This window comes from Glycine max, chromosome 13, assembly GCF_000004515.6.
Source record: "Glycine max cultivar Williams 82 chromosome 13, Glycine_max_v4.0, whole genome shotgun sequence".
Lineage (NCBI taxonomy): Eukaryota > Viridiplantae > Streptophyta > Magnoliopsida > Fabales > Fabaceae > Glycine > Glycine max.
The window spans coordinates 30,190,055-30,201,737 of NC_038249.2; the positions used below are offsets into that span (position 1 = coordinate 30,190,055).

At 35.3% G+C, this 11,683-nt stretch overlaps 1 protein-coding gene across 1 annotated transcript; it reads right to left on the bottom strand.

The window, feature by feature from the left end:
- Window positions 1–1,683: 1,683 nt before the first annotated feature.
- On the bottom strand, window positions 1,684–11,036 carry LOC100781554 (disease resistance protein ADR2). Its single transcript, XM_003541536.5, has 4 exons — window positions 10,461–11,036; window positions 9,591–10,377; window positions 9,323–9,493; window positions 1,684–1,919 (listed from the first exon to the last, which is right to left on the bottom strand). Exons 1-3 carry the CDS (start codon window positions 10,862–10,864, stop codon window positions 9,377–9,379), a joined length of 1,308 nt encoding a protein of 435 aa, XP_003541584.1. The 5' UTR covers window positions 10,865–11,036; the 3' UTR covers window positions 1,684–1,919; window positions 9,323–9,376.
- Window positions 11,037–11,683: the final 647 nt, after the last annotated feature.

Consider the following 11,683-nt stretch of genomic DNA (forward strand, 5'->3'; position numbering starts at 1 on the left):
AAATAAAATCAATGGCAGAAGGAAAATAAAAACCCTGACAAACAGTTGAAAGAAGCGGGATGGGTTGGAGAAGAATAATTGATGGGAAGCATATTTTACCGAGAACACATGCTTCCAGAAAATAATTTTTTAACACTTCCACATCTGAAAATTAGTTTCCAAAATATATTTAATACATTTCAAAAATCAAATTCTGAAACATCTATCGATTAATAAAAATAAACTTCAGAACTTAATTTTAAAAAAACAATTAAAACAAAATGAAAAGTGGTGTGCATAAGTAAAAAAAAAATTAAAAAAACTAAATATTACTTCTAATCAAGTATGTTTTAATAATTTACTAGCCATTACTCATGTATACACACGGGTCGTCCCGCTTAAATTAAAAAGTAAAATATTTTAAAAAGTATAAAAATTACAATAAAAAATACAAAAAATCATTTGCATTATTTTTTATGGTGAATAAAAGAAGTTAGATCCTTTTCATTACTAAAAAATAGACATCTTTTATATTTATCTTCCTTCCCTCACCTCCTACGCAAACGTGACACGTCTCGTTATATTTCTTCCTGTTATCCTTTCTCTTTTCAGTTTTTACATTCAATAGTAATTTTTTTAAAATTCTCATTTTATTCCTATTTATAAAAAATGTCAATAATATAAAATATCTATTTTAGCCTTTTCACCAACCTATTCTTTTATATAATAGAGATAGATTTCTTACTTTGTTTTCAAAAATTTTATTTTGATACATTAAATTTTAAAAAAATTATTTGTTTTTAATATTTTTTAAAATTTCATTTTGATCATTTGCTTTATTTTCCTTTGAAAAAACATTAGTGCTCGTCCATATTTTAAATTTTAAAATAAATAATTATTTTAATAATCATTATTTTAAATTAATTATTTTACTTATATTTGACGTTCCATCAAAATTTAAAATATTGACAAAGCACTAGCATTTTTAATAAAAAATACATAAATGATTAAGATGAAACTTTAAAAAAACATAAAAAATAAAATAAAACTTCTAAAACTTAATATGCCAAAAAAATATAAAGAATACTAAAACATAATGAACTAAGAATGACAGTTAACCTTAATAATAAAAAACAAAAGCAACTCCCAAAAAATCCCAAAAACTTGTGGCTTAAGGTTTGTCTCTAAGCTCGACCGCTAATTTTGGGTTAAATTAGTTTTTTTTTTCTTTACTTTATTATTTTAGTTCAATTTAATCCTTTAATTTTTCATATTTAACTAGGTTCTCTAATTTTTAAAAAGAATTTGATTTGATCTTTGTCATCCATTTTGTCTAACTAAGTTAAGTTTATATCCGTTTAAGTGAAGGAAACATCAACAACTACCTAGACTCTACCGTTTAACAATTTTGATAGAATGGACGACAAAGATCAAATTAAACCCATAGAACCTAATTAAATCGGTAAAACTAAAAGATCAAATTGAACCAAAATAATAAATTAAATGACAAATAAACTAATTTAACCCTTGTTTTATTTTGAAAAAAATTAGCTCACCTTCAAATGCACTAGCCCCGATATCCCATGCCAACCCCGCTGGTGTTTCTCTTTCTCTCTCTTTTAAATACCGCTATTTTAGATAAACAATGTATCTTCATTTTTTACCGCCGGGAGTGTAGACCTATACCCGAAGTGAAAACTTAAATTAAACCCCAAAAATAAATTGCTCATATTCCGTTATCTAGGCAAAGGCAACATGATCACAGGTAATGGTATAAACCAACCTGCAATATTGTTACCATGAACTAGTCAGGATCAATCTTCAGAATAGTCCTATATAGTTTAAAACACCTGCATACATTGCCGGTTTAGGGTTTAATTTTCCATACTCATAACAGCGTACATTGAGTCCATCTACCAGCGTATTTGAGATTAGAACACCTGCATAACATAAAGCAGATCAAAACACTCTTCCTTAAGAATATACGGTGATTAAGAAAATATTGTAATTCAAATTCAATCCATCATGAGGGCAGTTAATTACAGACTAGACAATGTACTGTTTTTTTTTTTTTGCTCAGCAAAATTAGATAATTATATTATATGCAAGGTACCAGAGGTACTGAAAATACAAACAGTAGTGCTATACACAGATGGTATCAATACTATCCTAGAGATTAGTATTAGATACCATTTGAGCCCAAGGCCAAGATTACAACTGTGGTGTGTCTACTATAGAGAATCCTAACCATTACCCTTCTTTCCTATTTACCCAAATACCTGTGTCTACTATAGAGAATCCTAACCATTACCCTTCTTTCCTATTTACCCAAATACCTCCCCCAGTTGAGATGACCATTGGTTGTAATGACTAGACAATGTACTGTACTTCGAAAGATACGCATAGGATCAGGAAATAACATCCTGGTGACATTTAATGTCAAATAATCAACCACACCTCCAGCATTTACCAATTTAATTCACTAGTAGCATAAGCATTAGCATTTTAATGTCTTTTTTCCTACAGCCAGAGACCACTCTTTTACAATATCCAATAATGCAATTCTCATATGTAACATGGCTGATATTCAGTCCTTGAGTTCAAAAAAAAATATTCCATAACTCTTTTATCCACTTTTAGAAGGGAGTACAATATATGTAATGTTTCAAATATTCCATAATTCATCATAGTCAGTCTGAAATTCAGGAAAAGAATGAAGGTTATGCTAGTAAACATAAAACTCATCGATATATTTAACATGGATCACTCACAAAAAAATTTACGTGCTAATTTTAGGTAACTTAGAATTAATGATTGTATAGGAGACCATCAATATTATTAATGTTTATGCACAATGGTTAGATTGTAAAAACTTGTGAAAGAAAAGTTTTGCAAAAATTTGGAGGGATTGGTTCAAAGCATTTCATTAGAGAGAAAAGGTCTCTTAGGCAAGGATCTAAGCAGACATGTTGGTAGTCAGTCAAGGCAACTTCATAGGAGTTCATGATAGTTTTCGTATGGAAGAACTAAATGATGAAAAATGGTCTATTCTTGATTTCTCTGACTTATGAATTCATAATTATGAACATTTGTTTCAAAAAGCGAGAAGAACATCTAATTAGTACCGTGTCTTTTCTACCTTTGGACTTTCTTCATCATTTCCAATCTTGTGATTTTGCTCTATGGGCGCTTCAATGGTTTTACAGCCCAACTTGCTAGCTTCTTTGAGGAGATCAAGTATATATTTTCTCTGAGAAATGAAGATACCCTACCTAGAGTATGCAACCTCTATCCCAAGGAAGTACTTTACCTTCCCGAGATCTTTCATCTTAAATTGGGCAGCCAACCTCTCCATCAAGGTCTGTTTTTCAAGCTCATCATCGCCTGCAATAATTATATCATCGACATAGACCAAGAGCAAAGTAAGTTTACCATCTTAGGAGTGTTTTATAAAAAGAGTATGGTCACATTGGCTTTGCTTGTACCCCAAAGATACCATAGCTTGAGTGAACCTACCAAACCAAGCCCAGGGAGACTGCTTGAGACCATATAGGATCTTCTTTAGTCTGCAAACTTTATTTCCTCCATTAGTGGCACCATATCCAGGTGGAATCTCCATGTATACTTTTTCTTCCAAGCTTCCATGTAAGAAGGCATTTTTAATATCAAATTAATGCATCTCCCAACCAAAGTGCGCTGCTAAGGAGATGATGACCCTGACTATATTCATTTTTGCCACTGGAGAGAATATCTTCTCATAATTGATCCCATAGGTTATGTATATCCCTTTGCAACCAACCTCGCCTTATATTGGTCCAATGTGCCATCAGCCTGATATTTAACTATATATATCCACCTACAACCCACTGCTTTTTTGCCTTTCGGTCTCTCTACAATCTCTCAAGTCTCGTTCCTTTCCAATGTTCCCATTTCTTCATTCATGGCTCGAACCCAATTCTCATCCTTTAAGGCTTCTTGTACTGATGTAGTGATTCTAATAGAATCAATAGCTAACATAAAACTCTGGTGTTGTAGAGAAAGATTTTTAGTAGACACAAATTGGGATATAGGATAACTGGCACAAGATCTTTTTCCTTTTCTTAAGGCAATTGACAAATCATCTAGGTTAGATTCACAAGAGGCATCTAAGGTGTCCTCAAGAGTATGAGTTCTTACTTCCGATTTGGATGATTGAAGTTGTTGTTGGACCAGGTCGGATTCTTTTCTTCGCTGGTACTGGTTCCCAAAGCGTTTGTCCTCCTTATGTTGAACTAATGATGATGCTAGTCCAGGGTCTTTGTCATCCTCTGTAGGAGTGGAATAGTATAACAAGGAAAAACATGACAACTTAGGGATCTCAGCTTCTAGACTACTCTTCCCCTGAAGCAGAGGACTAGTGAAGAAAGACTCTGTTTCATGAAAAGTGATATCCTTGAAAACATAGACACAACGACTTTGAGGGTGATAACATTTGTACCCGTTTTTGTTTGAGGCGTAACCTACAAAGACATATTTGACAGCCCGAGGATCTAACTTTTCCCAATGGGGACCATGAACATAAACATGAACAAAGATAGGACATCGAAAGACACAACTCTGAAGACTAGTCATAAGGGGAACATAAGGATAGAATGTAGTCATGAGTAGAATAGGACTAACACCATTTAAAACATGAGAGGTAACCTATTTATCAAGTGGTGGTTAGAATAGCTTACCCCCAGTAAGACTTAGTAACAGACATTTGGAAGAGTAAAGCTTTGGCAACCTCAAGGAGATGTCGATTTTTCCTTTCTGCAACCCCATTTTGTTGAGGGGTGTCCACACAAGTTAACTCATGAATAACACTATTATCTTTGAGGAAGTTGAAAAGGTTTTAATTCACACATTCTCTCCCATTATCAGAATGCAATCTTTTAATCGGGCTCCCAAATTGTGTTTGATTTATACAGTAAAAGTTTGCAAACAATTGGAAAACTTCAAAAAAAAATTTCATGAGAAATATCCAAGTGACTCAAGTGCAGTCATCAATAAAAGAAACAAGCCACTTTGCACCAAAAATATTACTAATAGGTGTAGATCCTGACACATCCTAATAAACAAGATCAAAAGGTTTAGAACTTTTATTAGTATTGGGAAGAAAAGTTGTTCGATGGTGTTTAACAAACTCACAAACACCACAATGGAAAGACTCAACTGACATTTTTGTAAACAAAAAAGGAAATAAAGACTTAAGGATACTAAACGGAGGATGACTCAAATGCCTGTGCTGAAGCCATATTTGGGAGGATGACCAAGGTTTTGAACTTGTCTGATGATTGGAAGTGAGAGTTTTCTATCTAGTACACTCTTTATTGTCTTCATCCTGCAAGTAGTATAACCCGTCCTGCTCTTTAGCAATTTCAATCGTCCTTCTCAAGGCAAGATCCTAAAAAACACAATAAGAGTGAAAAAATGTCACACCACAGTTTAAGTCCTGGGTGATTTTATGAATAGACAAGAGGTTATTAGATAATTTGGAAACATGGAGCACATTGTTCAAATGAAGGGAAGATTGAAGTTGAATGTTACCGCAACCAGTAACAGGGGTATGAGAACCATTAGCGACAGTGATGTGTTGGTTACCAGTTAAAATGGTGTAGGATGAAAAATAAGAAGAGTGAGGTGTCATATGATCAGTAGCACCAGAGTCTATAATTCAGATATTTTTAGTACTAGAAGCATTAAAGGATAGAAAGCTAGAACTCTTACCAGTCATGGTTAGGGAACAAGAGCTAAATATCTTACTGAGAAAGTCCATAAGGACCCGTAGACGTTCTAATTCTACTTTGCTATGAGCTGGGATCTCCTTTTTAGCATGTGGGATAAGTGTGTCTTCTACACCTTTGGAAGCAAACGTTGCTTGATTTGCATCTTCTCCTTTCCATGAAGTCTAAAACATGTCTCCTTAGTATGACCTTGCTTCCTACAATAGATGCACCAGCGATCATCACAGTTAGCCTTTGTGAGAGGCTTCCTAAATGAAGAGGATGAGCCTTTTGTGGAACCCTTGCCAGTAGCTAAGGCTGAACCATCAACAGAACTATCCTCTTCCAACATTAATGACCTCCGAGTTTCTTCTCCTTACATAGTGTAGAACACCTTTGAGAGAGAAGAAAGTTTTTCTTTGCCCAAAATCTGAACCCGAATCAGATCAAACTCAAAGTTCAGTCCATTAAGAAATTTAAAGATTCCCATCTTTTCAATGAACTGTGTCGATGTGGTAGAATCAACTGTGGACGTCATTTTCAAATCTTGATATTGATCCAACTTGATCCATAAACCATTCAACGTCCCATAGTAATTTGTTATTGAAAGACTCCCCTGCTTGGTATTGAAAACCTTGTTCTCTATCTTATAACATGTTGCAGTATCCTTCTTCATAGAATACGTCTTACTAAGATTCTCCCAAATCTCCTTAACAGTGGAGAAGAACATACAGTTCTGGCAGATTTCTTGAGTCATAGAATACCATCACCAGGTCATGATAAGAGTGTCTTCGTCATCCCAGGCCTCATACTTAGGATCTATGTGGTTCAACTTCTTTCAACCCTTGAGAGTATTGCGAACCAACCAGGCTCACTGGAGGTAATTGCGCCCATCAAGTCGATACAAGCCTTGCAATGCCTGAAGGTCATTGGGACTGAGAAGAGGGACTATCTTGTCTGTAGACATAATGGGGAGAGGAAAATCGCAGAAACAGAACAGAGAAAAAACGCAGAACAGTAATTGTAACCTTCTCAAGCTAGGGTTTCTTAACAGCTGCAAAAGGAGGCTGTTTTAGGGCAAAATAAACCCTGGAACAGAACCGGGGTGGGCCGGCAACCTGTTCTGTGACGGCACTGTCGGAAAAAAAATGGCATGTACAGTGGCACGTGCGCGCTTACACGTGCTGGAGAAAAAAAGGGCGAGTGGTGGCTCGTCCTGCGGCGGTTGGCAGTGAAACTTCAAGGATGGGCCGATCTGGAGAAGGTGCTTCTCCTGGTGGATTCTCCGGTCAGTTTCCCAACGGCAGACAGTGGCTAACGACGGCAGAAGGTGGCTGACGGCGGAGGACAGCGACCAATGGTATACACAGTAACTAGGCACTAAAATAGTAACAACTACAAAAATGAAGGCTGCCTAGAAAAATGCAGAAGCAGAGCCCCCTGGATCGGGAGCTCTGATACCAACTTGAAAGATAATAATCTGAATATTATTGTAATTCTATGTTTTCAAAGAGTAAATGCAAGACTTATTTATAAGCTATCAGCAACATAATTAAGGAAAGAAATACAATGGAACAAAATCTATACAAATCTAATATGTACTAATTACAGAATAAAATTTGTGCTAATTATAGAATGTATCACAACAAACCATATTGAATAAAGTCATGTGATCCATATAATCAACCTCACTTAATTATATAAGGCTTTTGTTGTTATTTCAAATTCTAACTAACCTCACGAATAACTGATAATTCTAACCTCAATATAACTTGAGAAAGGTAATATGACATGAGAAAAGGATTATAGTACACTTAATACTTAATTCTTTACATACTAAAATAAAGTCCATAACAACAGTCAGGGTTACACAACGAAATAGCAACTGAAAGAGAATTAGCACACAAAGTTTGTCCTTCACTCAGGACTGCACTTTCAACTGGTTCTAGACATACAACCAAACTTTGGTAAATCTGTTTGGATAAACTTCTCCAATACTTGTAGGAGAAGAAAATAAGGAAAAATGGTTTTTTTTTTCTTCTATAAGTGCTTTGGAAAAGATGTGTCCAAAAAGACCATCCATTTCTAAAGCTTTACAGATGGAGGGGTATGGGTTTGGATCCAAGAATCATTCCTCGAGTTCTTTGTTGAGACCTAACATAAAAATTGGTAATTTTATCCTCCACAACATTATTATATGTTTTCATCTACTTGGCAACACCAACTAAAAGATTACGACATGCCAAGTCGTTGCCAGTAATGAGTGAGAAGTGAGAACTCAATGTAGGAGTAGGATTCATCAACACTAGCCCAAAAATCCTTTGCATTTCTGGCCTATTTACTGGTTCATGATGTTGAGCAGTCATCAATCAAGACATGATCATGTGGTGTAGTTCTCAGACTTCCACTTTCCACTGCTTGTATATAGGATCAAATTTGGAAGGGGGTTCCTCAGTACCGGTAAGGTATTCCTCTTTGCCTTCACCACTGATAAACACAAGGACAGAATGAGACTTTAGGAGGTAGTTTGTTTCCACTGTCCAGTGCTTGGCATGACAGAACTCTCAGAGTTCATAAGGGATTGAGAGGATTCCCCATAGGAGGGTTGGTATTGGAAGAGCTGCAGCTGTCAGACGCCATAGCAGGGTTTAGGGATTTTGAAATCGAGAGCACACTGATGCCATGAAGGATCATATGATGGAATTCACTGGTTTCTATTGCAATACGAATTAGGAAGCTATAATATCTTGACCAAGGGGTGTTGCTACTTACACCCTTGTGCAAATTTGGTTAAGGATATTCATAAGTATGAAGGTCATGTGAGTTAGATATATTGCAGGAAACCAATCAGGATGCAGATTTTATGCAAATTTTAGATCAGTTTCATATTTTTTATGTAGTTCCGGATTTCATTTGTAATGTCTTGAAGGGAGATCATGTTAGTGTTTGTTTTTGTAGAGGTTTCTAGGGTTCTTCTGTGTGCATTTCACTAAAAAAAGAAGCAATAATTTATTTTTTTGCTGAAACCAAGGTATCATGAGACTAATCCCTTAAAGTGTGCAGAGATCTCCGAAATGAATTTTGTCTCTCCCAACAAAGTTTTCTCCATATACATGACAAGAAAATTGAATCCCTGTCAACATACTCTGTATATCAACTATCTACCAATTGTGCTAGACCTTGTTGGTAAAAGGAAGCTATAATATGTACAGGTGTTTTCGTTTTGGGTATCTTCACCCACAATTTAAGGATCTAAATCTGGTACCTAGAAATCAGGATATACACTAATTACAGGAAATAAACAGCTTAGCTAAATAAGGAAAGAATCTGAATCCTGAAACCAATATGTTGCAATAATTCCTAAATCAGAAGAAAACACAATAAGTTCTATGAATCTGATCAACTGACTAGGATAAGCTTGTAAATAATTGATTGTAAAAAAAGCTAAATGGTCAATCATGTCAAAGCTTGTAAATAATTTAACTGGGATGGCATCTGTGATTCATACCAATTGAGGGGGCAATGTGCCCCTTGGTGTTTTTTTTAAGAGAATTTAATGTAATATCATCTATTTGTATGCCATTATGTGGTATGCTTACCTTGGACAAGAGGGCAGAGGAACCTAGAAAATTCCCCATCCTGCTTCCATCTTCTTAGGCTGCTTCGACATCTTGCATGTTTGCCTGGGACAAGAGGGTAGAGGATCCCAGAAAATTCCCCATCCCGCTTCCATCATCTGAGGCTAGTTCGACATCTGGCATGTCATACTCCTGCTCCAATGTATACAGAGTAATATGAATAAACAATTATATTTCAATATCAAATAAGGCCAGAGAGGAAAAACCAAACCATCCATATCAGTCTTACCGTATACTCTTCTGAAATATCCCCGAACGATGGGATCCAATTGTTTTCTCCAATCATGCTCTCTATCAATTCAGAATAATGAATTCTTTTATATTCATCTAATGCAATCTCGCATTCCGCTATTGTTTTTCCACGAAAACTGGAACCAATAGCTTTCAAAGCACAAGGATTGCCATCAGCACAAGTTTCAGCACGGCTTATGATGTCCATGTATTTGAAACTCATATTCATGGAACTGAAAGCCTCTAGGCAAAGCACTTGATAAGCCGATGTCTTGTCTAACCCCTTTACTTCATATACCTTTTCAATTCCATTATTTTCAAGCAAAGTTATATCTGGAGCTATAATGAAGACTTGACTTCCAGGAGCAAAGCGAGGAGTAAGTCCAAGAGCAGCTTTCAACGAATCCAGAGAGTCAATGCAATCCAAAACTGCAAGAACCTTCTCATGCCTTATAAATGGCACTCCTTCCTGGGAATTTCCAAGCATATAAGGCCCAAGCATGTTTTGGAGATATTCCGGCCCATGTTCCCTAATTTTTTCTCCCACATCAGGAAGAAAGCAATGAGCAGGAAAACTTGGGGCAATTACCTCATAAACCTTACGAGTTATTGTTTCCTTTCCTGGTCCAACAACTCCAACCACGTTGACTCCATTGTCAGATTCGGGAGACAAAAGCAACATCGCTTCCGTCACTCGAGGAATTACTCCAATCGTGGAAGCAGCGTGTTTAGCGCTCACTTGAACAATCTTTTCGACACACTGGTATTCATATGTAACTCCATCCCTGCTCAATTAAAGGAGTCTAGGTGAAGTCATACTATACTAAAGTCATACAAGAGGAAGGTAAAGTTTGGTCAGAATCAGTACCCGAAACGAAAGCCAGTCAAATCAGTCACTTTAGTCAGAACCTCGTAAAATTTCTCAAACAGTTTTCCACCCATCAGATATCGCACATCTTTGAGTTCCAGCTTGTAAAGAAAAGGCAGAAACATTTGACACATCCTCTTCTCATCAACCACCGTGGCAAGTTCCTCCAAGTGATCTGGAGAGGATACAAGGTCCATGGAGAAGACAGGAATAACAACCATGGATTCTTCAATTTCCTTTCTTCCTAGCTCATTACCAGCCCCGACTAAGACTGCACGGAAACCACACAGTTGAAAAGCTTTGAGGAGAGTGCCCCCAAAACCCCACCGGGTGTCTTTATCGGAGATGATCACCACGTCATTGGTGAAGGGTTTCGGCTCGACGGAAAGATTGAAGGTTACCATGATTTGAGACAGAGTAAGCAAACTGCGAAATACAACTGAGGCGTTGAAGACTGCAGCAGGCAAAACAAAACCTTGAAATTTTCTTTTCTTTTTTTGAAGAAACCTTGAAATTTCTACTGTGCATAAGTTTTTACAATGGCGGCTACATAGCAGTTAAAAGAAAGTTGTTCTTTTCTCGGAATATTTTTTAAATTTTATGGCATACTAGAAGGTTCTTCTACCAGTACCCAGACAACGAGTATACAAAATTGACTTAATAATATGAAACTTTTTTATAAGGATAAAAGATGAAAATAGAATCATTTAAAAATTAAATCTTAAAGAATTAAAATAGTGTCACTTAAACCAAAGTGATTTTAATTAACATGTCATTTTATTACTTTAATCAGCGTTAATGAATATATTACATCTTTATATTGATATATTTAATGTTCTTGTTAAAAAGAATAAAAACAATAAAAATAAAAATATAAAAGAATTAAAATAAAATTTTAAAACTTAAAAGGTTAAAATAAAATAAAAATAGTCAAACATAATGAATCAGAATCACACTTAATCTTTTGAATATCTTGTTATGAAGTATATTATTCTAAAAAGTTATATTTAATATTAACTTTAGAAATTTATCTAAAAATCTTACGACATTTTTTAAAATAATAAAATTAATAAGTGTTCAAAATCAAATATTAATATTGTGTTGAGAAATGAGTCACCGCATAATTAATATATATAAACTCACATATGTAACAAAACACATGTATATTATTATAGCTTTACTTTTACTACAAAATTATCAAAGTTAAATTGAGATATGGATTT